At 43.3% G+C, this 26,583-nt stretch overlaps 3 protein-coding genes across 5 annotated transcripts in view; 1 reads left to right on the top strand and 2 right to left on the bottom strand.

Moving 5' to 3' along the window:
* The window catches only part of ern1 (endoplasmic reticulum to nucleus signaling 1), a 39,650-nt gene extending 25,539 nt beyond the window's left edge, over nt 1-14,111 (bottom strand). The window contains 5 exon segments of the mRNA XM_080775192.1: nt 348-420; nt 1,284-1,356; nt 2,113-2,146; nt 6,046-6,166; nt 13,718-14,111. Of these exon segments, the coding sequence (XP_080631318.1) occupies nt 348-420; nt 1,284-1,356; nt 2,113-2,146; nt 6,046-6,166; nt 13,718-13,804 (388 nt within the window). The 5' untranslated portion in view covers nt 13,805-14,111.
* A 352-nt stretch (nt 14,112-14,463) lies between these two features.
* LOC308324084 (uncharacterized protein) lies at nt 14,464-16,827 on the top strand. 3 transcript variants are annotated; one of them, XM_080775998.1, is made up of 7 exons: nt 14,464-14,733; nt 14,841-14,959; nt 15,168-15,231; nt 15,464-15,535; nt 15,742-15,812; nt 16,048-16,118; nt 16,302-16,827. In XM_080775998.1, exons 2-7 carry the CDS (start codon nt 14,924-14,926, stop codon nt 16,447-16,449), a joined length of 462 nt encoding a protein of 153 aa, XP_080632124.1. In that variant the 5' UTR covers nt 14,464-14,733; nt 14,841-14,923; the 3' UTR covers nt 16,450-16,827. The 3 variants fall into 3 exon arrangements, 2 of the variants coding, with proteins under 2 accessions (XP_080632124.1, XP_080632125.1); XM_080775999.1 differs by having other exon boundaries at nt 16,048-16,122; XR_013964877.1 differs by lacking the exons at nt 15,464-15,535; nt 15,742-15,812 and having other exon boundaries at nt 15,168-15,249.
* A 2,462-nt stretch (nt 16,828-19,289) lies between these two features.
* LOC308323462 (testis-expressed protein 2-like) overlaps nt 19,290-26,583 on the bottom strand; it is a 55,266-nt gene continuing 47,972 nt past the window's right edge. Inside the window, exons 18-19 of the mRNA XM_080775191.1 lie at nt 25,781-25,901; nt 19,290-23,398 (exon numbers count right to left, since the gene is read on the bottom strand). Of these exons, the coding sequence (XP_080631317.1) occupies nt 23,237-23,398; nt 25,781-25,901 (283 nt within the window). The 3' untranslated portion in view covers nt 19,290-23,236. The remainder of the gene's footprint in view (nt 23,399-25,780; nt 25,902-26,583) is intronic.

Here is a 26,583-nt window from a genome sequence, read left to right as displayed (position 1 = left end):
GAATCGGGGACCCTTCTGTTTCCCAGACGGCCTCTCTATGCATTCAAATATGCACCTCAGAAACTTTTGGATTTACAGAGGATGTTCGGGGACCGCCGGACTGTGTATGTCGCCAGTTGGTCCTGTGATATGTGTGTTGAAGTGTCCCTGAGCAGGACACATAACGCCTAACTACTCCATGGGTGCCGGAATAACGACATTCTCACTGCTCCGAATAGTTAGGATGGGTTAAAATGCATGTGCAAAGCATGTACCGTGGCAAATAACCCAAACAACAACTACCGTAAAGGATGCGAGGAAAGGATTGTAATTAGTCCAGGTGTGACTTGACAGTTGCGTCTTCTTACCCATGTAAAGGACTCCGTCAGAACTGCGACAGGGAGAGGCCTGGACCAGCTCGGGGATGGTGAACGGTAGTTTCTGGTTGAGCACACAGAACACAGAACAGCAGAAGCAAACGTCAGACAACCACAACCACCCGCTTTGAATGTTATCAACCAATAATCACCAGTATGTTCTTATCTGTCAATATGGACATTTCCACATACTGCCTATACCGTGAGTAGGCGACTAGGAAATGCGAGAAGTGAAATTACTGAAGGAAAAACATCGTGAAACTGACGTACACGACTGGTTAAGACGGAGGTCAGGGTTAGTAAATAGTCGGACAATACGACCAACGGACAATGGCTGACAACAACGCCAGTATATGTGGAAATGTCCATAAGGGCTGATGGCGGAGATTAAACCCTCTGATCAAATCCAAATCCAAAGCCACTACCACGACAGACTGTATAAAACATGTAAGGGAGCTGTAGCTGCACAGCCTGTTCAGAAAACCTACAGCCAGGCTTAACTGGAAAGCACCGGCCGTTGCACCTATGATAATGCACTATACTTTGTGCATGACTTGCATGTACCTGTGGTGAGGAGATAACATGCTCTCCTCTCTAGAAAGAGGAAACTAAGCTGTGCGTTTGCGCGTGCATGTGTGCGTGTGTGCATGCATATTAACCCATTTTGGGCGGGCACCCATTTTGGTGTTAGCATCATGTCATGCTTTAGCTATTGAAAAACAGCAGATCTACAAGCTCATAGCGCGCCACCGAGTGGCGCGCTACGAGCTTGTAGGTCTGCTATTTTTTGAAAAATCGAAGAGCGACTGACATTTTTAGAATCTGATCTCAGGTCAGAATGGGTTAATCAGACCAGTGTGTGTCCAGTGGAAACCTCGTATGAATCTGATCTCAGGTCAGAATGGGTTAAAGTCACGTTCTCCTTACCGTTAGGCCTTCTTTGTTCTTCCCTCCCAGAGAGTACAGACTACCGTCGTTGGGGTCGGGCAGGAAGGCCGGTCTGCCGGGGAGAGAGAGAGAGAGAGAGGGAAAGTAGTTTTTATACTTGTCGTCTCTGTATGCACGTAATGCCGCGACTCATTTTATGTTATGTGTGTATAATGCTCTGGCAATGGAAAATGTGATTTTTATCACAGATTGAATTGAGAGAGAAAGCGAGGTCTTTCTATAAGCACTCAAAGCGCTTTACAATGGTCCATTCATTCATACATACATTGGGAGGTGACGCGGCTCAACTTCCCACATTCACGCACCAACGGTGGCAAGCTATAGCACCGACCGACACATTGGAGGCAATGTGTGGTTCGGTGTCTTGTCCACTTCGACATGTGGACAGGAGGAGGAGCCGGGATTCGAACCGCCGACCCACGGATCATTGGACGACCCGCTCTACCTCCTGAGTGAGTGTGTGTGTGTGTGTGTGTAAAAGAGGGCATGCATGAATTAAAGAGTCATTACACCATGCTAGGCAGGTAATCTCACTCAAAGCTTGAATGAAGTCCCAGTGCAGTCATGTGACCATTAGCAAACAAGTATGTCTGATTAGGAGATGTGTGCCCAACTAAGACGACCGTTCAAGCTTGTTTACTTTACACACACAAACACAGACAATATGCTGTGCTCAGGGATCTTTGCCAGTGTGTGTGTGTGTGTGTGTGTGTGTGTGTGTGTGTGTGTGTGTGTGTGTGTGTGTATGCGCATGCGTGTGTTTGTGCGTGCGTGACCGTGTGTGCATGCGTACAATAAGTATACTTACTCTGCCACATACGTAGGGACCTGAAGAACTGGATCTAGGAGTAGAAGGAGGAACAAGGAAGTTAAGGAACACATTTAGATGTGATTAACACAAACCCTGCACATCGCAGCTTGTCACGGTTGAGCAAGACGCAAGAGAACAAACTAGACAGACACGGATGCAGATGATGGTTCACAACGTTGCACAACACAAAGTTCACCCGAGCTGTTTTCACGCGGAGCAGGAAAGCATAACAGCGAGACACAGCCAGACACCTGTGTGTGTGCAAGTAATAATATAAACTTGAATGGAGTGACCGTGGAGCGAGAAAGAAGCGCCACTTGTTTGGTCTGACCAGTCCTACAACATATCTCAAACCCTCACGCTAACCTCCCACGGGGCAGCGCATCTAAACCTAACCTTAACCGTCTCCAAACCATTAACGCACCCCTCACCAACCTTAATCCGGTCGTCTTAACGCACCCCTCACCAACCTTATGTCTAAGGTTGTCAATGACTAGTCTAAACTAAGTATGCACCCCCCCGATAGCGGGTCATATTTTGTCCCCACTTCTCCACTGATAAGCGAGGGCAGAAGATGACCCTCATTTGGTCACACACACACACACACACACACACACACAGAGCGAGGCCGAGGGCCGCGTTGTGCAAAGACAGACACAGCGTATTAGTCATAATATAACCGTGGAGGACAGGAAATGGATTTGGAATTGCAAAACACAGTATGCTTGTCCATGCGTGTACATTTTAACCATTGCATTGCATTGCATTGTACTCAGGGCGTCCATGCAAAAGAGAGCATGCTCTCAATGGTCTTCCCTGATTAAATAAAAGTACCGGTAAATCATTTTAAAAATAATAATAAAAATCTAATAAAATCACTTGTGCCCCATAGTACTGCTGTCGGGTGGAAACCTTTTAGGTCCAAAACACTTTTTTATATCGTTATATAAAATTGTAATAATCAGTGAAAAATCGGCCAAACTGATTGCAGAACAACAGCTTGTTAGCTAACAAACCCGTTCTACCTCCCCAGCCTTCTCCTGTGGTAGCATTTAGGTTCCATTTTGTTATATCGGCATGACATTTAATGTGGATTAAATATATAGCATAGCATTGTCTACTTAATTGATCTTACTAGCTCACACACAGTGACTTTGAAACAACTCTCAATGAAGTGTGTCCAGAGTCCAGACTCCAGCCAGCTTCATTACCCAGCCTACACGTGCATTACAGCAAGGCACAGGCGCACACACACGCACACACGCACGCGCGCACACACAAACAAACACATACCCCCCTCCTCCCTGTGGTGTGAACTCACAGGGTGGGGACCAGATGGTGTTGTGCCTAGGGGGGTCAACCGTGGTTGTGTATGTATGTATGTGTGTGTGTGTGTGTGTGTGTGTGTGTGTGTGGGGGGGGGGGGGGATTACCACAGAGTGTCGATGACTGTTGTGTCATGGAGCATCAACATTCATTATAATATGGCTACTCAGAGAGGAGCAATTGCTTGTTGTTAGCACGATCGCTTTCCCAAGTTGCACCGAAAAAAGAATTTTCCGAAAATATCAGTGTGAGGAGGCGATGGGTTGTGGCAGGCAGGCAGGAAGAGGGGGTGGGTTCTGACTCTGCAGGGCTGGGCCTGTATTAGCTAGATCAGTGGTTCCCAAAGTGTAGGCTGACTATTTGTTTTATTATGAGTTATGAGTGGGTTATTATTATTATTATTAATTTCCTCCATTAAAAAAATATTTCCAACAAAAGTTTGGGAGCCACTGGGACAAAGAAGCAGGCGTGTTCTTACCCCGGCCGGGAGGCATACTCTGGTTAGACATAGCATTGGTCCGACTGGATTAAGGTTGGTGAACTGAGGGGTGCTTTAAGGGTTGCCCCGTGGGAGGTTAGGGTTAGAGATACCGGACCATACTGTGCAGGGTCTATGTAACTATATGTATGCATGCTATGTGTGCCGGAGTGGAGCACACCGCCACATGCATGTGGAGCGTTGACCCAGAACTGTTCAGGTCCATATTCAGTAGCCGTTGCTGCGAAACACAGCATGTGGAAGCCATAGGAAGCAGCCGTTTCGGGCCTTTTATGTGTATTGATGTGCTGGAAGGGTGTTCCTTAAAAACTAGGGTTTCAAAAGCTACAACGTTGAAGACCCACATGGATAATGTATAGGCTTAAAAACGTCCAATAACCGTCTGCACACTGAAATGACTCAATGTAATTAGCATATTACATGTAATTGACGCCAATTAACGTATAGTGTGGCCCATGCATACGAGGGGGCTAATGTAAAGTGTCAACGACACCCACTGCTTACGCAGGCAGAAATGTTTAGATAGCAGTATGGGCGCCGTTAACGGCAGAGCTTACCCTCGCCTACTAACGACCTTGATTAGAGGCCGTTTCTGCCCCAGTATCTGTTAATCATTACACACTTAGCATGCCTGACGGCCAGGACAATTCACTGCATTACTAATGTGCTGGCTTCAATAGGAAAGGAATGGTGAAAACATTACTAATGTGTTGGCTTCGATAGGAAAGGAATAGTGAAAAACTGAAAACATTACTAATGTGCTGGCTTCGATAGGAAAGGAATAGTAAAAACATTACTAATGTGCTGGCTTCAATAGGAAAGGAATAGTGAAAACATTACTAATGTGCTGGCTTCGATAGGAAAGGAATAGTGAAAACATTACTAATGTGCTGGCTTCAATAGGAAAGGAATAGTGAAAACATTACTAATGTGCTGGCTTCGATAGGAAAGGAATAGAGAAAACATTACTAATGTGCTGACTTCGATAGGAAAGGAATAGTGAAAACATTACTAATGTGCTGGCTTCGATAGGAAAGGAATAGTGAAAACATTACTAATGTGCTGGCTTCGATAGGAAAGGAATAGTGAAAACATGACTAATGTGCTGGCTTCGATAGGAAAGGAATAGTGAAAACATTACTAATGTGCTGGCTTCGATAGGAAAGGAATAGTGAAAACATGACTAATGTGCTGGCTTCGATAGGAAAGGAATAGTGAAAACATTACTAATGTGCTGGCTTCGATAGGAAAGGAATAGTGAAAACATGACTAATGTGCTGGCTTCGATAGGAAAGGAATAGTGAAAACATGACTAATGTGCTGGCTTCGATAGGAAAGGAATAGTGAAAACATTACTAATGTGCTGGCTTCGATAGGAAAGGAATAGTGAAAACATTACTAATGTGCTGGCTTCGATAGGAAAGGAATAGTGAAAACATTACTAATGTGCTGGCTTCGATAGGAAAGGAATAGTGAAAACATTACTAATGTGCTGGCTTCGATAGGAAAGGAATGGTGAAAACACCAGGAAATATCAATTATTATTATTATTTTTTTAAAGATATCCACTGAGAAGCCGTTATGTCGTTTAAATATACTTCAACAAATCACTGCAAAGAAATGATAACTGAATTGTATGCTTGTGAATTAAATGTTCCGATATTGCTGCTCTTTTTTGGACAAAATAATCCAGCAAAACATCGATAATCGGTCGACTGGAACTCAAAAAGAAAAAAAGGGGGGGGATTGAATCCCCGACAAATATGCCATGGGCGGGGCTCTACCGGCGAACACATTCATGGGAATCACAATGCAGAGTCACAAACCTTCTCACACAGCAAACAAAAGACAAACCAAATACACATTGTTGCTATTGGTCTTCAGTTTCCAAAAAAAGGAGTGAAATCGCATTGTCATCCACTGAGATTGCATTGCATTGTCCCCAGAAGTGCTTTGTGTAGTGTAACCTGAACGCAACACCGGGCCTCTCAAGAAAGGCACGAGAAACAAACAGCAAAGCAAACCCCTGGCTTCTCCTCTTACCTTACTCTCTACTGTGTCCATTCGATAGAGCAAACCCCTGGCCTCTCCTCTTCTCCTCTTACCTTCTTTCAGTGTCCATTTGATGGAGCCCGATCTCTTGCTGACGGCGTGCAGGTTCCCGTCCAGCGTGGACACAAAGAGCAGGCTTTCAGGAAGGGAGATGGTGCTGGCACTGCACAGGCCCTAGAACAACAACAACAACAACAACACAGCAGGGTCACAACTTAAGATAGAAACCCACTGGGCGCTGATGATGATGATGGCCTAGTGGTTAAGGTGCATAGTCACATAGGCTCTAACGCAGAGAGCAGCAGGTTCGATTCCCATGCCCCCACTACGTTTTGCGGTGTGAAATTCCGCCTTCGCAATCTCCGATTCCTGTCACTGCGCGATATAAATAAATGGCAGAAAAGCACCCAAAAAGATAAGCGGGGGGAAAAAAAAGATATGATCCCAATACAGAACAGAAAATGTGTATAACTACATGCTACATTAACCATTTCCGTCTCTCTATTTTGGCAATCATAAGTGACGGCTGTTGAAAATGAGTAAAAGTTTTAATAATTAGCAGATCTGTACAAGCTCACACACACCATGTTGTATCGATGCGAGTTGGTTGTAGAACTGCTATTTTCAGCATGTTGCATACGACGTAGAACATAGAGCTTTTATTAGCATAAACCATGGAAAAATGTATTCATTAGCAACAGGCAGGCGTGCAAGAGGCACGCAAGAGGCAGAAATAAAATGACACTTCAATACTACATCGTAAATGTCACATTATGGAACAGCAAATAAAACATCCATGATACAGCTCAAAGTACCTGAAATAAATACAACCAAAAAACAACAAATCACCAAAGTGCTAATATTTTAGTCAAAGACTAAATCAAAATACACAATGTACAAAATATAAACAGAAATAATAAATATATAGGCATGAACATGGGCTAGTACATATCCAAACAGTGCAGTGCAGGTGTTGGACTGTACATCTAAGATGAAAGATTTGATACTTCTCAAGGGAACATTCAAAGCCAATTTTAGTCTGAACTGTATAGGTTGTTCCACAACCAAGGGCCAAAGAAGGTCAGACAGCAAAGATAAATCGTTAATTGCTTGGAGACGATACTGGACTATTATCTTACAGCTAGCTAACGTAATCACCCGTCCACTGTGATAGAGACAGATGTGGTGGTAAGCACCAGAGGAATGCTAACAAATGGAGAGAGAGAGAAGGACATTCATTAACCGGACATGGTTAGTGGTTAACCTGATGCTTGTGTGCGTGCGCATGCGTGTGTTTGAGAGAGAGAGAGAGAGAGAGAGAGAGAGAGAGAGAGAGAGAGAGAGAGAGAGAGAGCCCGAGTACAGCGGAGGACTAGTGACTGAGGGGGCAGTCTGCGGGCTCTTGTGGAGCTAGCTAGCTGAAGTGAGGTAGCGTAGTGCTACATGAACTCTTTGAACGAGCTTAAGATAACAGTGGGAACAAAGTGGAGATAACGAGGGCCAACGGTGATGGGATTGGTGTGCAAAAAAAAGAGGAGGGGGGGGTGATGCTAAACACGTGCGCACCACAACACTATTGCTGCCTCCTGAAATACTAAATCGGTTCTGTTTAACATTCGAACCGGACTCACAGTCGCAGTTCCAAATATCCGTTGGGCCAAAAAAAGCGGATAGGAGTCCTTTCTTTTACTTCTTCACACTCTGTGTGCACAGACAGATGAACAGTGTGGGCCGAGCTGCCCACATGGTTGCCTGTGTTCTCCTATCTACTCTACTCCCACTTCTTTGGAGGATCGAGTAAACATTGGTCAGGCTCGGCTCGGCTCGGCACTGCACAGCGGGTTCAACGCAGGACAGAAGCAGCAATGTACTATGCTCTTGTTTCACTCCACACCAATCGCCACACTAGCAGATCAACAAACTCGTTACAGTGCAATGCCCATCCCTGTCCCTTAACAACAAGAACAAAGTAAGGGCTCAGAATTGTGTGGCTTTCAAGTGCCTTCATTGCCTAACACTAACAGATCTTTATTTATCCATAACTTTTGCCACAATTACAGTAGTGTCCATTGCAAGAGACAACCCGCCAAACCAGTTTCTAATTTTTAAATAAAACAAGTCCCACAATCTCCTGTAAATGGTAATGCTTCACAAAACCCAAAATGTTTTCCAAAACATGATATCCATTCCGTACACAAGACACTACAGATTAAAGGTCACGTCAACCCGTTTTGTCGCCATGTTCTTTCTTGCAGGGTATTAACGTACTTGTAATTTATTCATTCATGCATTAAATAACGGTAAACTGCAAACGGATACATAGACTGTTGTGTCCCTGGTGGCTCAGCCGATTGTTAGCAGCTTGTCTTGTGTCCCTCTCTGACCTTGATGTCCTGTCTCTGCACTAGCCGGCTATTTGAAATGAATAAATATAAAAAAATACTACAGATGCTATGTCTATCTATGTAATGTATGAGGTGGAGGACGACGCAACCACATCCCTGACCAATACGCCCTGCTTAGTGCTTACGTGACTCAGCCATGAGTGGGTTAGAGGCCGAGCTAACGGCACTGTGGGGGTGATGCACATATATATACCCACTGTGGAACTCTCAACAACACAACATACCGGACTTGACAACTGAGCTGTGGGCTTCATCTTGTTTCTGGCACGAATAATAATGCAGGCAGAGGTCCAGCTGGGGCGGGTGGGACTGTATTTGAGAACTCTTCGGCTTACCAACAAGATCCAAAGCAGTAGACTACTTGAAACCAGCCTCGAGTCGGAGCCCTTTGTGTGCTGTACTTAGAAGAGTTTAAAAGGGATAAAAGAAAAACGCATAGCCCCCAGCCGACGTTGAAACTGTAATGAAACACAGCGGGGGTTTCTTTCATGTACAGTATACGGTGGAAGAAAAGGCTGGGAGAGAGAGCAAGAGAGAACTATTAAGTATTAAGCCTATACATTCGGGGTCAGGCAACAAAGCATAAATCGGGCCTTAGGCTTCAGGGGGTCTTTACGGTTTAAGACCAAGGAAGGCCGGGATGGAGAGCCATTATGTCACAGTCGTCTGTCTGCAGATAGACTAGCTATAGCCAGTAGCCACCGCTGATAAAGTCGCATTGTCATGTATTGATCAACATCCCAGCGTTATCACCTGCACCGACAGAGCCCTATGGGGGTTGGGGGTTAGGGGAGGTTGTAGTGAAACATGCTCCAGGAGGAGTTTTAATGCAAATCTATATTTACTAAAGACGCCCTTAAATTCTTAGCAGCAGCAGCACTCAACTCAACCACTTATGAAAGGAGAGGATGGATGGAGGAGGAGCAGAGGCTGTTTAGCCAGGCCAGACGCAGTCAGGCAGGCAGGCGGTGCTCACTGCTCGGGCACATGGCATGCAGAGCAAACAGAGCAGCCTTTAGTTAGTCAGTCACACTGACTCACTCAGGAGGGCAGGGCCTGTCTCTGTCTGACTCTGAAACCATGCAGCCTTGGACCCCCTCACACTCAGCCCAGTGCCATGAACAAGGCCAGCACAAGGCAAAATGAGTGTCCCCGAGGGTGAGGGCCAGCAGGACTTTTTGTGGTGACTGAATGTCAATAAAAAAGGTATGTCTGGCAGTCTGCCTGTCAGTCTATTTTAAAAAGCTCTTGGACCATAGTTACTGTATGTTGTTGTTTATTAATACTAATAATAATAATAGGATAATCAACAATAAAACATAAAAATAAAACACTAAGGTAAGTGGGGAACACAGAACCAAGGGAACATAGGGAAAGGATGACCCCACCTGTGGACAACTGGACATGCAGGGTCTGTGGTCCATGCTGCCACACAGGAAAGACTGAAAGCTGAAAACAACTCAAATTGGCTGAGGTTACTTTCACATCATCTTTAATAGTTTCAGTTCACACTATCCATCCAACTTAGTTGAGGGGGGCTCAAATGTTTATAGATTTAATAGATTAAATTCCCCTCATATAACCTCACACAGTCCGAGACACTGGCGCCTGCTTGCGTCAACAACACTGTGACTGGACACGTGTGGCTGTTCCCGCTGGCCTGCGACCTGACCGGCAGCACCACGACACAACAGAACCTTACTGGAAGAAGGATGACAACAGCGTTCTTGTGAAGTCATTGAACCTCTGCCTTGCTTTCGGTTTCACAAGCCAGAAAGAAAAGGCCCTCAACATCTGTTAGCGAAAAGTATTTCAAAGTGGGACTAGTACAAAAAGTAAATACATTTATTTTGATGGATGTATGGCCGATGGGGCATCCATTTTACTTAATCTTTGAAAATAGTAGATCCACAGACTCACTGCACTCATGCATCATAACGTTTTGTGTGTTTGGGGAGTTAAAAACGAAAAGCCTTTTCATAATGTGTGTGTGTGTGTGTGTGTGTGTGTGGGGGGGGGGGGGTGCAGCCGCAGAGCATTTTGGGGAACCTCTGTGTCAGTGGACTGAGTTCAGGATCTGGCTGAATACAGTCCAGGTTTGCTGAACATATCTGTGCTGTCAGGATGTTTGTTGTGTTGGGGGGGGGGGGGTTCTCGTCGTTTTATGACCTTATCTCAAAGAAGAGGGACAGAGAGGTACGTACGTAGGTCCCTGCTTTTTTTAACAGGGGAAAGTGAGACATTGCGTAAGCGAGTTACATAATAGTACAACAGAACGGGGCGAAACCAAATTCTTGGCAGGTTCTTCTCCCGAGCTCCTTTCCCCTCTGAAATGAGGCCAGACCGGGCCGTGGCTTAAAGGGCCAGCGAATATGATGCTGCTCATTTTATCATCACAATGGAAGTAGGCTTGACTAGAATGTCATTGTGCTGAAAAGGGCAAGACCACTTTGGCAAGAGGTTTGGGTTGTGCAGTTAGTGTTACGATGTCCAAAGGACCAGTGGACGATACAAAACATGTTCCATTGATTAGAAAATGATCATTGGAAATATTACATTGACAGTTGTTTCACTGTACAAAGACACTATTTTATCCCATAAACAAACACAAACAAAGCTGATTCAGACAATATAGAACATCGCAAAAGCCAATACTTTGTATACAGGCTAAAATAGTGTCGACGAGGATCATATACGAATGATCAATTTCTAATCAAGGGAGTATTTTTTCCTCCTAAACAGCCCCTAGCTCTACCAACATGTTCTTGCCCTGTAAAAAAAAAGGCATTATAACTGTCTTAACTCAGCTCACCTGCCGGGAACAAAGATGGAGTTCTTCTAAGCAGACACCACGTGTGTTTTTGGCTGCATATGGCCGGCCCTTCTGTCAACATGCTGCAGCATTTATGAAGCACATGCACTATAATAACAACGTAATCCCATGTTAGTCCAACCCTAAAGCTGTCGGCTCTACCTCTCATTATGTCAGCGTGAGCAAGATCCAAATGATTATTTTCAGAATTGATATATGTTTATTTTATTGTTGTGTGTGTATGCGATTCATCCATGTGAATAATGTATAAAACATACAATAGGGAAGGTAAATGAAAAAGCGTTTGCAAGAAATTGTGAATCCCTTGACTCCTTCAAAACGACTCTCAAAGGGCATCTACAGACGGCTGCAATTCAAACCTGGCCCCCGTAAAATCTGAATCCCTTCGCCCACACCTTTCCCCCCCCCCTCACTGTATATGTTTATTTTCCCTTTTTACCTCCTCTAAGATGATTTCCTGTTTTGACTATATAGTTGAGTATATTCGTGCGTCTCTAAATGTTTTGATGAATTGAAAATGGTGGGCCCTATTGTAAACAAGTGCAATGCTTTATGGTGCCTTCCACTCAGTTAACAGTTTTTGTATTGAGTTGTACTTTAAAATGTACTGTAATTCTGCAAACTGTTAATAAATCAATCAAACAGACTTATTGACTGATTGATTTTTTTTTTACCGGTGTATACCTTCTTTTCACCAGGGTAACCTATAGCTGTGATTAATTTCTTCACATCTCCTGGAAAGTTTACAAACTAATGGCCAGGTTCCTCCCAGGGCCATTACACCTCCCCGGTACTCTACAAGCACGAAAACATCCTCTGAACATGCTTTGAACATGCTCAGATGTGTGCAGGCATAAAGTAGCACAGGAACAAACAAGGTTACGTACAACCAACCAGAAAGTTTATTTTCTGATAAGATCTCTGTGGGTTTGGCTAACCACACATTCAAATGAAAAATAAAGTGATGAAAACATTGCACTGCACTGTTCTACCTCCAAGTATGTGACAAATGCAAGCAACGTCATGCAGGTCCACAATTGGTCTGAAATAAACCTTTACGATTGGAGTTTCTCATTCTCAGTTTCTCATTCTCAGTTTGCCAGTGCTCGACTGAATGCATTCGAACCATCAGACACTGACCACAGGGACACTTTGATTGCCTTCATGTCAACCGAGCAGATAGTGAGATATAGATATAATGGCGCGGCACATTTATACAGCAACTCGCCAATATTTGCCATGACGAGACGCACGTCGTTGGCCCAACGCGTGTGTGATACTGCATGATGTTGTTATTCTATGGAGACCCGTGCAGCCATTTCAGCCACCACCCCTGTTGTCAACTACACATTCACAATCACTTTAGTTCAAAGACAGGTCTGTCACGTGTATGCACCACTAGTCCAACAAGCCACACATACAACCTAATCTAGTAGTTCTGTGATAAGATAATGCAAGCACACACAAATGTGCTGGAGCAAAACAGTCTCTCTCTCTCTCTCTCTCTCTCTCTCTCTCTCTCTCAACACATGGATGGAATTGGTGACAAACAGGTCCAACTATTTGTATTCGTCATGGCATGATATTGAATTCCGTTGCCGACGTCCTCCTGTGCTGCCTCTTATGGGGACACATTAAAGCTAGGCACATACTGTCACTGATAAGACGAGGTTCACTGTGGGCATCTAAAATTGCTATGCTGCTTGATACCACCAGCTTGGATTTAATCATCTGTTGCAGCCCCTGTGTAAACTCCAGGGATCATTGTCAAAATACATGCTATAACCATCCATGCTGTCTGGAATACCAGCAACCCTCCTGAATAACTTGATAAAAGAACACATCTATCTGCCTGTCTCTCTTGTTGCCTGCCTAGCTCTGGTCCATAGCTCGAATGCGTTGCGACACATTAGAGCTATGGATCAGAGCTACCTCCTGCCCATCCTTGGTCAAGCGTCAAGACTATCATAGATGTACTGTATTTTGTCGAGTCTGAAGTCAGACTCAATTAAATGTATATATGATAGTCTTGATTCAAGACATTGTACCATCTTACTGTATTGACAAAGTAAGTGTCACAATATAATAAGAAAACAGTTGAAAATGGGGAAAGTATATACAGTTGGAGGGGGGTACAACATTGTAACAGAGCTCTCTCTCTCTCTCTAGCATCTAGTTTGTGCACTAGTTTTCCCCGCAGTAATCCACAGGCAGACAGACGAGACGACCCCCAGGGCCAAGCAACTTAAGCAGGTAGCCGAAGACCCCCTGAGACCTTTAAAAGTGGGTTTACACACAATGGATAATCTGATCTGAGAGCTGCAGATTAGCCTTTATACCACATCTGACTTTAACCACGAGAGAGGCTGCTGCTGCCAGCCTACGTGGTGTGTGTGTGGTACAGACAGAAGAAGATAGCATGATGAAAGAAACCATCGCAGTTATATTCGTATAATTACTGTGTATAGACTCCAGTCTCTCTCTTACCATCCGTGAGGGACCGGTGGTGGCACAGCAAAGCAGAGCCAGGACGCAGCATGCGAGGGCCCGGCTGCTCCGCGTCCTCCAGTCCATGGTGTGGACGTCTTAAGCCGGGGTGGGGTGGGAGACACAGACCGGTGGCGGTGGAGGAGACCGCTCGGGGGAAGGGTTCGGACGGACGGTTAAAAAAAAAAAAAAAAAAAAGCTAACCGTTAGCTACATTAGGAAAAACTGCAGCGCAGAGAGAGATACCAATACGAAGCTCTGAAAAATACAAAGGCGTTCATTTTTAGACTTTTCCCCCTGGTTTGTTTTAGCTCTTTAACGTGTCGTACTGGTAGTCAGATGTTCTTTCTTGTAGTTCTGTTTTTCTTTTCCTTCCTGTAGTGATGAAAAATAATACTGTCTGTCCGGACTGGGAAGGAGGAGCTCTGGAGGAGGGGTGGGACCGATTTTCGAAGCGCTCGCCCAATCCGAGCGGCGGGCCAGAGCACGTGACCCGTCCCAGTCAACGGGGGTGAAGTACGCTATCCATACGAGCCAATGGGAGCGAAGCGCCGGGGTTCCGGCACGAGCCAACGGGAACGTCTGGAGGCGGTGTCGCCGTAAAGAGCAGATATACAAGCTATCGACGCGACGCGAAAGCGACGCGTCGATAGCTTGTAGGTCTGTTATTTTTTCCCAAATGTATAATGGTATAAATACCACTTATAACTTCCGGGTAACATTCTCTTATGGTGCTTCCAGGAGAAAGCAGCATGGGATTCCCTTGGCAGTTGACATATGTTAGCCGTAGAAAGAAGATTAATGTTGATATTTGTCTGTTTAAATTTGTTCTGTCCTCGACATTTATTTATGTCGCCAGTGGCGTGGTTTAGGAGGACCGGTGGCCCGTGTTCGTGTGCACTGAAGATTCATGGACGAACTCTTAACCACGACAGATGATGGAAGAACTGCAGTCCACAACCACCATGTGACTTGTCAAGCTAACGCGGTTAGCATCATGCTAACACGACCAGATGGTGTGTAGCCGTAAGCTTTCCCTTAACTGGCTTGGCACAACCGTTTAAAACTTAACATTATTGCATATGTATGTAACTTTTGTAAATGTGACTATCTTGTTTTTCAGGTTAAGACAGTTGTGTGCCCTTGGGGCAGAGTGGCTGTTTCAAGACGAGCCAGGCCTCTGACTGCAACCATGTGCTTCTGCGGATGGATGGAGGGCCCTCTGGTGTCTTCTACCTTCATGTAAGTGTGCAAGAAGAAAGTGCTTGTTGAAATGTTAATATCCATAGTTTTCGGGTTTGAATGAATGATGATACAAGCGCGTTAGACTTAATAAACCATGATGTCAACTTTTCCAAACTGACGTGAGAACCTATAACTATGAGCCTGTTGTTGAAAGGGATGTTTTGGCAAGTGAACTATTGGTGAAACATTTTTTTGTATTCCTCAGGTTTATTTGGAGATGGTGATGGTGATTCTGCTGGTGCCATGTGTCGGCTGTACAAAATATTCACGTATGTGTAGTAACTAAGGTTTATATATGAAGTGGTTGAAATGTCACTGTAGTTTGTGGTTTTTGAATGATGATACTTTGCGTTAGACTTCTGATAAAACATGAGGTCAACTTTTCCAAACTGACGAGAACCTATAAATGTAAGTTGCAGTATGTTTATTATTGAAAGATGTTTTGGTACCTGAATTTGTCAAAACGTCTTTGTATTTTTGTTTCCCTTAATTCCCCCTCAGGAGATGGTGATTTATGTTTGAGCCATGCTTGGTCAAAAGCTGGGACTGTCAGTCCAGCTGTACGGAAGCCATGTATGTATGTGCATTAACATTTTATAAACTGTTAATATCCATAGTTTTTGGGTTTGAATGAATGATGATACAAGCGCGTTAGACTTAATAAAACATGATGTCAACTTTTCCAAACTGACGTGAGAACCTATAACTATGAGCCTGTTGTTGAAAGGGATGTTTTGCAACTGAACTATTAGTGAAACATTTTTTGTATTCCTCCTCAGCTGTATTTGGAGATGGTGATGCTGCTGGTGCCATACAGTGCCGTGTGTCAGCTGTACGGAAAGATATTCACGTATGTGTAGTAACTAACGTTTGTATATGAAGTGGTTGAAATGTCACTGTAGTTTGTGGTTTTTGAATGATGATACTTTGCGTTAGACTTCTGATAAAACATGAGGTAAACTTTTCCAAACTGACGAGAACCTATAAATGTAAGTTGCAGTATGTTTATTATTGAAAGATGTTTTGGTACCTGAACTATTGGCAAAACGTCTTTTGTATTTTTGTTTCCCTTAATTCCCCCTCAGGAGATGGTGATTATGTTTGAGCCTTGCTTGGTCAAAAGCTGGGACTGTCAGTGCAGCTGTATGGAAGCCATGTATGTATGTGTGCATTAACATTTATAAACTTGTTGAATTTTCACTTTTTGAATGATGTTACTAAGCGTTAGACTTCTGATAAATAATGAAGTAAACTTTTCCAAACTGACATGAGAACCTGTCTGTAATATTTTGATAAGGGAGGTTTTTTTGTAGCTGAACTATGTTCTGTTTTCCATCAGGGGTCGGGAGCTTGGACCAGCATGTAGAAGACAAAGACGTGGCCTGTGTGAAGTTGGTGGAGAACACAGTTTGAAAGTCCCTATCAAGTGCAAATTGTGCTTTATAGAGACCAGTGGTTCCCAAGGGGGTTCTGTAGTCTCCAGCTGATTTATAGATGGTTACCAAGTGAACTATTAGGCTGTTTGCAGGTCTGTAACTCGGGTGTATAATTCAATTTGTAACACTCTTCACAAGAGTCCCATTACTTTTGATGACACCTTGAAATTAATAAATTGAGCTTAATTTAGGCTCAAGCTCTTCTGACTTTTTCATCTTCCTTGATATTCCATAACATGTGATCTGGGGCATTTGCAAAGCTATTGCCCTGCTATAGAGCAAATTAATGTTGCACAAGAAAATTGGCACTAGAGTGATATTGTTGCATCCAATATGAGTGCAGCTTACTGTTCAGGAGTTTTTGAAGACCATTTCCCATGGATGTGAAATTATTTGAAACCATGACTGAAATAAATCTTGACAATCTTATCCTCTTGTGCGTTCTTTAATAGTTTTTTTTGTTTTCGTAATGCAATTAATTGTTTGAAGCGCTGTCGCAACCAGAATAGCCTTTCCCATGGCTACCTAAGGTTAAGCCAGTGCGAGAGCATGCATGGATTGTTATAACTGGGGTTTCTTGGCACTTCCACCCAAGTCTCTCTTTTAAATGCAATTCACAAAATGTGTATCTTTTTAGTGTAAAAATTGGTGATTTTGCACCCATCAAATGGCTTACTGACAAAGTAGTTAAAAAAAAGAAACATTAAGTTAACCAATTAAAAAAGGGGAAAGAATCTGTCATTTTAGCACTGGCTATTCAAAAGTAGCAGTGCTGCAAGTGTATGTCTGCTATTGAGCGGTGTGGGCCTATATATACCGTGTGTGTGAATATATATAACATTTTAGAGGTCCTCGATATGAAGAAGTGTGAGAACTATTATCAACAAGCCATTTGTAGAATCAGACTTGGGTCTTAAAAGGCTTTTTTCAGACATTCAGCTGGCTTTCCATCTTGACTAACCTGACTCTGCCAGATGGGGCAGCAGAGAGTACACAGGGGTAAAGTGTTTAAAAGGCCCTGAGTGAACACTCATGCACATGTCATTGTTTACTCTTACTAGTCTAGCTGATTACATATCCAGTAGTCAAGTTGAAGCTTTGTGGCACAATGCTGTCAATCAGAAAAACAATCAAAAATAATTGAGATGCAGTAGAGTGGCCTTATCAGTGCAACAAAATGAGTGAGAGGGAAATGTCATTAAGTTTGTGCATGAGGCGCACAGCCCTGAGAAGAGGCATAATCAACAATAGAGCATGCATTTTTGGCCTGCGAGAGTGAATAATTCAGTGTTTTCACAACTATTAACTGGCCCTGCATTTAAATGTCATGAGAATGCTCTTAAAAAGTAGAGAAACTGAATCCAGCACACTATTCACTTGAGTTTAGATTTTATTGTGCAATGTTTCGGTTGTCAGACCTTCATCAGGCATAAAGAACGGACAAACGGTATTAGTACAACTCTGGGATCCGCGGGGGCCAATTAAATGCCCTGAGCCAATCCGTTACCATGGAGAGGGACTGCCCACAGGTGGTATATTTGATAAAAGGGATATTTATATATACATACACCAAATAGAATAAGATAGCTACAATAGAATAAATCAATCTGTATAGAGAAAGGCAATATATACACAATGAAAATGGAATACCTTTTAAGTACTGACTGAGGCAACAAATAAATATTGTACAATTATATTTAAATAAAGCATGTCCCTGGAGTGCATAATGTCCAATACATGTATTGGGGGTCAGACCTAATAAATTAAAGGCATAAGGGTCTGTACTCCAAAATACACACAAATGACATCACACAATGACAGCGGGACATCAAACGGCATAGAACCAAGATATCAAAAATCAAAAAATCCCAGAGGTGAAAAAACCTCACAATTCACAACATCACATTTAGTAAGAATTCATCATTTAAACCTTTTCGCAAGTGAAGATCCGATATGCCTCCTGTCTCTTCAGGAGAAGGTCATGGTTTCCACCTCTAGGTGGCAGAGGGACCATCTCTATACCAACAAAGTGTAAGGTGGATATATCATGTTTCATATGATATATCCACCTTACCACCTCTGGGGTTTTTATATATTGGTTCTATGCTAGCTGTTTGATGTCCCGCTGTCATTGTGTGTGATGTAATTTGTGTGTATTTTGGAGTACAGACCGTTATAACTTTAATTTATTAGGTCTGACCCCCAATACATGTATTGGACATTATGCCCTCCAGGGACATACTTTATTTAAATATAATTGTCCAATATTCATGTGTTGCCTCAGTCAGTACACTTAAAAGGTATTCAATTTTCATTGTGTATATATTGCCTTGCTTATACTGATTGATTTATTATATTGTAGCTATCTTATTCTATTTGGTGTATGTATATATAAATGTTCCTTTCATCATGGAAAAATATACCACCTGTACTCACCTGTGGGCAGTCCCTCTCCATGGTAACGGATTGGCTCGGGGCATTTGATTGGCCCCCGCTGATCCCAGAGTTGTACTAATACTGACTGTTTGTCATCTCTTCTTTATGTCTGACGACCGAAACGTTGCTCAATAAAGTCTAAACTCAAGTGAAGACAGTGTGCAGGATTCTTTTTCTCTAGCTCCAGTTATCCGACGCACCTGTCCAGGTAGGTGTGCAGAAAGATATTGTCTTATGAGATTGGTCTTTAAATCTAAGGAATTACGCAGAATATATCATAAATGCCATTCTTATGAGACTGAATGAAGTCAAACCAAAATAAGTTTTACTCATAGGCCTATGTAGGCTTCCCTGACTGTACACAAGACAACAATAAGGTTAAACTTGAACTGACAGCCTGGTTGCCTCACATTTTCCTGTAGCCCATTAGTTCTCTTATGTTATTCTTAAAAAACTGTTTTTCAGTATCCCCATTCCAGTGAACACAATGCTTCAAGAAGCCAGTGCTTAATGTTTTCAAGCAAAAGTTTATTTTTATTATTGATCCACAACGATCAGAACCATGACATTCTGTGACATCACTGACCACAACAGCAATGTGTAATTGCACCACTGTGCAAATAAACTACACCACACAACTCGTGAAAACCCAAGGACTTATCAGACACACACTGATGGCACAAATAACTTTTAACAAGTTTTCTGTATCCCCCCAAACCGATGTAGTTAACTTATTTGATGGCCCACTACTATGGAGGAATGTTATTATTTTAAAGGCACTTTCTGCCTCAAACACTTTTGCCAATAAAGGCGATAGTTCTGAACATAAAACAAATATAAACACATCTGTAAAAGCAAGAGAGTACAATATCATGGCAAAATTACATATTTGCTGTCATTTGAGTTCATTTATATAGTGTTTCTTACATTACAGAAGAAAGAAAATCGGCAAATAAATAAAGAGAGAAAGCTGAATGTATCCTGACAACATACGGTATTAAGCAATATAAGCACTATGGCTAGTATCCCATTTGTGATTTGCTGAATTGAACAATGGAGGGGTGGCTGGGAGGTTTCCCCTTTCCTTTTCACCAGTATCAGATACATGGCATTGACGGGAAGGATGTCATCTCCTGTTTCACCCCTCCTTCGAATCAACCCGGACACAATCTCATCTGCAGGTAGCCAGGCGATCCGAGATTTCCACCTATACTGTTGATATGTATAAAATTAAATGTATGGGCAACAATAGCTGAGGAAAAACAGTGCTTAGCAAACTGCTTTGAAAACCAATCATGATTGTGTCCCAATGTAAAGGCTTTGCATTGTATGATATTATTCATTATTTAATTAATATAGGTGACAGATCTCTGTCATGTCTGGCTAGTTGACACTAGATATTCATCTCCTTGCAGTTGTCCTCCAGCTCTGGTCAACCAATAAGCCACATGTGACATGTCAGTATATCCAGTCAGCCCCACGCGTTGAGTCATCAATCAACCTATTGCTTATTATACCAGTGACTCCCAACCTTTTCTGGATCTCGAAAGCGTTCACCAACATGTGTGAGCGGAGCCGCATTCATTGTCAGAGCATATCAATTGATTGTGTTTTGCGGCTTGGATCAACGGAACTAATGTAGGCCTATAATTTGCTATGCATTGGTACAATAAAAATGCATATCTTTTATCGTTTTAGAGAATAATGTTGGATCTAATTTAGTTTTTTACATTATTTTGTTTGATATTTATATTTGTGTTTCCCAAATATTTGGAGTCTCCGTCATGCCCACAGGCTGGGTATTACTGGCGTAATACTGTACAGTATTAGATGACACAAACAAAGGGTTGGTTACTCATTTCCATAAGCCTCATAGGACATACAGTATGCTGTATGTCAAGCATAACAGGGCAAATTGTTTGGCAATTAAAACAAAAACGGAAAAGTCACAATGTTTGCACTCTCTGATGAGTAGCCTATTATTACATTGAAAAAATAACTCCAAAAGAATGGCTTATTTGTTTGTATGTGAGCACAAATGTTGATAAGAAACCGATTACTTCACAATGAAAACAGTGTTTTCTTTTTTAAATATACATTCATCTTTGTACCTTGAACATTTGAGCATGGCAAAACCTCTAGAGCTGATGTGAGTCACCGGCTAAAATGTGTGTCCCCAAGCTTGCAGCTTTAATGCCTAATGCAGTGGTTCTCTAACTTTTCAATCTCAAGAACCCCTCTTGAGTGTACAATATGGAACAGTTCCATCTGGTTCCATTGTGTACACTGTCAAGTTACATATACCTGTAAATGGTTCATTTGGAACCCTGAGGGTCCCTGCGCCCCACTTTGAGAAACCACTGGCCTAATGTATGCTTCACCGTGTTCTGCGCTGTTTTCAGTACAAAACAGGTTTAAGTACCTTTTTGCCTATCTCCAGTAGTCCAGAACAGAGTGCATTGTGGGGTAGGACGTCACCATTGGTACTATACACACAGAAAATAATGGTCCTCGGGTGGTTCTTTAAAAGGCTATATGGTTCCACAAAGAACCATCACACACTAAAGAACCGCTTTACTTAGTGAATGGATCTTTATAGTCCGCATGTGGTCCTCGAGACTCTTTGGGCCCTTTGAGGAACCAGAAATGGTTATTTGAGGCAGCTGTATATCCACGGGACCACGTACTGTATACCTTAATCATCCCAATTGTGGGTAAAACATTCACCCAAAATGTTGTGAGCTTTTAGCTCGGCTATAGATTTGGTGTGGACTGTCTGTATATAGGGGGAGAATTGGGACACAGTATAGTATTTCAAAATGGTTCTTTGAAGGACCGTCTTTCTTTCTCGAACAAAATAAATGGTCCTATGTAATAGCATATATCACTCTGAAGAACCCTAGTTTTGGTTCCAAGTTGGCACCTTCATTGTTCTGTGTGTATGACGGACACAGTGGCATTGGATCTGTTTTGCATATAAGTGCCAGGCAGACGGCACAGGCAGCGACGTGGGTGGATGGATGGGGGGGGGGTGGGAGGGACACCATTCCTCTGGACATCCCACCAGGCGTGCATTAGATGCAAGAGCATTATGGCAAAGAAATAATAATAATACATCTCCAAAACATACAGTTTATTTCTGCCTCAAAACATTCGCTTTCATTCACACACACACACACACACACACACGTATTCTCCCTCGACGGCCACATCCGCTTTTCATTCTGCTATAATTCCAGCTCGATTTGCAACCTAACAAAAAGTGTATTTTATACATTACGAGCTCTTTTCGACTACGAAATGCTAACCCAGAACCTTCCGTTTACTTGAAACTCGGGTGGTGCAGTGGCAAAGTGCCTGGAGATTGTGGGTTCGAATCCAACATGGTGCAAAAGGCATTGTAGAATGCCTATACAAACACAATTGGCCCGTTTTCAGGGGAGGGAAACCGGGTGGGATGGGGTGGCACCTGTCAGGTCGAGAGAAGTGAGACGAAGGCTCTACGACCTACCAGTGGGGGGCTCCTCACTAGCGGCAGGTAGGATACAACATACAAATGTGTGTGGCGAGGAATGCATTGGCATAATGACTAAATTGGGGATTAAAAGGGGTAGAAAGCAAACAAAATAAAATCTGCTATTTTCCACATATTTGGGGAAAATAGCATTAAACTTTTAAGTTCCGGGTCCTGGCTTCTCAGAAGTAGGACCACCTCCTCCTGAGCTAGGCCCCAACTAGGTTCTGAGTGAACCTCATCTGAAACCCAGCCGTAGCGTACGTATGCCAGTCCCCTTGTGGTGAAATCGTGTGTATGGGTAAATTATGCCACTGCTATGAAACGATTGACACAGTACGGCACAGTCCGGTTCGCTTTAGCTCTTCTAGTCGAAAAGAGTCACATGAAGATGTTTGGTGTAGCTGTACATCACAGGTATTATGGGTCTTCTGTTTGGAGCTGGAGTGCAATTTGTATTGATGCACGTGACTGAAAACACACTCATGATTGATTCGTTGATAACACATTCTCAACCCGTCCCCCCCGTCTCCTCAATATCTCTCCGTCGCTCAAATACAAACAATCTTTGTCTCATTTTAATTGACGAGATGACCAGTAAATGCAATAATGACAAACTTACCATCCTCCTCCATTCAGTTGTTTTCTTTTGTGGCCACAAATGATCATGACATTATCATCATCTCCCACCGCGTGTTATGAGTGACAAGTCTCGTCTCTTCCCGGGTGGCCATAAACCCACGCAGCTAGTGTGGGGGTGGGGTGTAGATACCGCAGCCAGGGGGCAGTCAGGAAGATAGACAGCCAGCCCCACCCAACGCTGGGGGGGGTGTATGTCACGTTGTCACAGCATGGCGCGTCACAATGGAAACAGCAGGCTGTCTCTCTTCACATGTCCGAGACGTCGTCCGACTGCGACGTCTCTGAGTCCTTCAAGGTGTCGGTCGCCGTCGTCGTCACGGTAGCCAAGTTGTCGTTTGAACGCGTGTCCATGGCAGAGTGCATGATGGGTAGCCAGATGTCATCCATGTTTGGCATCACGAATATTTTCTGGCGGAGAAGAGATGGGAATACAGCAATACGAGGAGAGGTTGTTTAGGTGAAATGTGTCTGTTAATTACATAAGACAGTGATTTGCAACGGTTTTATTTGAATTACATGAATTAGAGATTAGACCATGGACCCCGATTTGAATACCCCAATCTACACTGTACAATCACCTGTGTTCATTTAACTCTGAGAGAGGACAAATGGGTCCATTTGGTCCATCCGTACACTGTCAAGGGTTGCAGACCGCACAGGTCCCGTAAGTCAAGAGAATGGTTCCGTAAGGTTCAGAGAGAGTATACAATTACGATTTAGGCATTTGGCAGACCACAGTGACTTATTAGCCTATACAGTTAGCAGGGTAAACACCTACATCAATTTTGCAGAGAGTCAGCGTAGACTACAGACAAAACTACAGACCAAAGTTGAGAGACAGTGACATAACACACGAGTAAAGTAAGTAAAGGGCAAAACATGGCCACTGATGAACGGCCTCTGGATTTGCTCTGATAAACAACAGTACACACACACCATCAGATATACAGCCATGTGATTATATTTATATAAATTACAGATCTGGAGAGCAAAACACTGGAGTAGTGCTGCCCCCTTTTCATTGTTATATCTGGTAAACCACAGAGGTTTCTATTCACGGCCTAAACTGTCTGAGCTTGGTATTTGCGGGGGGGGGGGGGGGGGGAAGCCTAGAAGTATTGACGGCGAACACAGAAACATGGCAGTACTGTACTTTACTGGAGTCCGGGGTGGATAATAATACGTTTTCACAGGAGGTAGAAGGCATGCAGGGATGAACCGGCTTCTAGCAGAAAGCTGACGTCGCTGCAGTAGCCTTAACAGGTGTGCCTCGGGGCAGCTTTCTAGTGACAGCCATATCATTAGTGTAGCGAGGCCGCTTACGAAGCGTGGGATAATAGCCACGGGCCAGCCTTATTTGAAGAAGGCAGAAATAAATTCATCCTCTTTTACGACCTTGGTTGTCATTGCCAAATATTTGGAAGGACATTGTTGTTCTCCTTCGACCCATACGTTGGAGCAGTGGCTCCAAAACGTTTTAGCTCATGACCCAAAATAAATTAGAAGTTTGTCTGGCACCCAAACTATAACCTGACGCTGCCAGATCCAAAAAGCTTGCTACACAAATTTGTTTCACAGCTTATTTGGATCTGGGATCTCTGAGGGGGTTGAGCTAACACAGATCCGACCCGTACCGAACCAATCAGCGTGAGCTAAGGGCGGGATATGTGCGAAGCCGGATGTGAAGCTATATAGACACGTCAATATGATTGGTTGCGTGTTTGCACGCCCACACGGTGATAGACAGACACTCCCATCCAATCATCTACCATGTATCTTGAAAAAAAGGAACAGCCCCGTCATCGAATTTGCTTCCGCGATCCCAGATCCCAATAAGCTGTTAAACAAATTTGTGTAGCAAGCTTTTTGGATCTGGCAGCGTCAGGTTACCCAAACTAGTGAAAATAGCAGATGTATGCAAGCTCATAACGGGTTGTGCTATTTTCACTACTTCTTGAACTTCATTCATTATTTATATTTTTATATTTATATTTGAATTTGGATGCTGAAAAAAGTACGAGTTTTGGACATGCGAGGTTTCCACCTGACAGAGACGATATCCGGCACTGTGTTATAGTGTTCACAGAATAGCCGACGCAGAGCAGACAAGATCATATCGCTGTGTCAACTTCCCGTGTTTGATTTCCTGAAGCGTCCACGTGAAGTTTCAGCACGCAACACAATTTCCTCTTTTTACTCGCACTCTGTCACACTCATACAAATAAACACTGTTCTGTTCACACGGTTCAACACACAGTCGCACATGCACACGTGCACGCACGCGCGCGCGCGCACACACACACACACACACACACACACACACACACACACACACAACCGATATTATTAGAGCTAGGGGGAAAGATGCAGTGGAGGTTCCCAAAGTGGGGAACGGCCCGGGGACCCCCAGGGGTCCTTGAGGGAGTTCCAGGGGTCCCCCTGCACCTAATTGATAGTTAGGAACCAAATGGACCCTTATGGGTCTGTAACTCAGAGAGTGTACACATGGAATGGATCCATTTGTACCCTCTCAGAGTTAAATTAACATGGATTGTATGATAAAAATAAACTTGCTCTGAAAATGTGCACGGCTTAAGTGGGCAGATGGGTCATGGGTGGGCCGTGAAAACGATTTCCAAGTAGACCCTGATGCCTGATCCAGAAAAGAATGGGATGCCACAAAACTATATTGTTAGGTTATCCTTCATGCCCATTTCTAAGTGGATATTTGAAAACCCTGGAGCTGTGGGTATTGAGCATAATAAGTGGCTCAGTATCATTGCATCTTACCTGGAACTCCTGGTCCAGTTTCTTCTCAATCCAGTCGGTCACATGGGCTATAGTGACCTCTCTCTCTCCTAGCTTGGGTCGTGCTTTTAGCTCCAGGTGAGGGGGGCTCCGGAAACCATACCTGAGAGAGACACAGACAGAGAGAGAGAGAGAGAGAGAGAGAGAGATCAAGAGAGAGAGAGATGTCCATTAACCACTGAACCACTTTTATGTACTGTATAAAGCAACCTGAGAGAGCAACCAGACAGACCGACCGATCGACCGACCGACAGACAGAGATTGATTGATTGATTGATTGATTGATTAATTGATTGATTGATTGATTGAACAGTTTGCAGAATTACAGTACATTTCAAGTACACCTCAATACAAGGGCTAAGGAGATCAAGGCAGGAAAATAAATGAAAGTTTGAGTGCTTTTACAAAAAAAATCTAAAGTACAGGTAAAGGGTTCCTTTTGGTTGTACTGTTTGTGGCAAAAGCTTGTAAACATCTTAGACCACACCGAAGAAAACCTGCACCTTTTTGGTAAAAGCGCTCAAACTTTCATGATGGGAACTACGCACATAAACGACCAACTCTGTACCTGTAAAACTGTGATGTGTGTGAAAATAAAGCTTGGACAAACTTATCTCATGCCTGTGTATGACCAGCAGATGGTGCAGTGGTGCAGTCTTAAAACTAGACTAGCGCAAGCATGACCAATTATATACTTGAATGTTCAATTGTTACTGTAATCTCAGTGGCGGAAAGTAACAATTTTGTTAATTACATAACACAAGTACAATTCTGACATTACTGGA

Source organism: Protomyctophum bolini (genome assembly GCF_963924005.1).
Source record: "Protomyctophum bolini genome assembly, chromosome: 11".
NCBI classification, from domain to species: domain Eukaryota; kingdom Metazoa; phylum Chordata; class Actinopteri; order Myctophiformes; family Myctophidae; genus Protomyctophum; species Protomyctophum bolini.
This window is presented reverse-complemented; position numbering and strand designations above follow the sequence as displayed.

Excerpts from the sequence above, each read along its gene's own strand:
- LOC308324084 (XM_080775998.1), top strand. The coding sequence starts at position 14,924 with ATGGATGGAGGGCCCTCTGGTGTCTTCTACCTTCAT. Across the intron at positions 15,232-15,463 it reads CGGCTGTACAAAATATTCAC|GAGATGGTGATTTATGTTTG; the intron begins GTATGTGTAGTA and ends ATTCCCCCTCAG. Across the intron at positions 15,536-15,741 it reads TCCAGCTGTACGGAAGCCAT|CTGTATTTGGAGATGGTGAT; the intron begins GTATGTATGTGC and ends ATTCCTCCTCAG.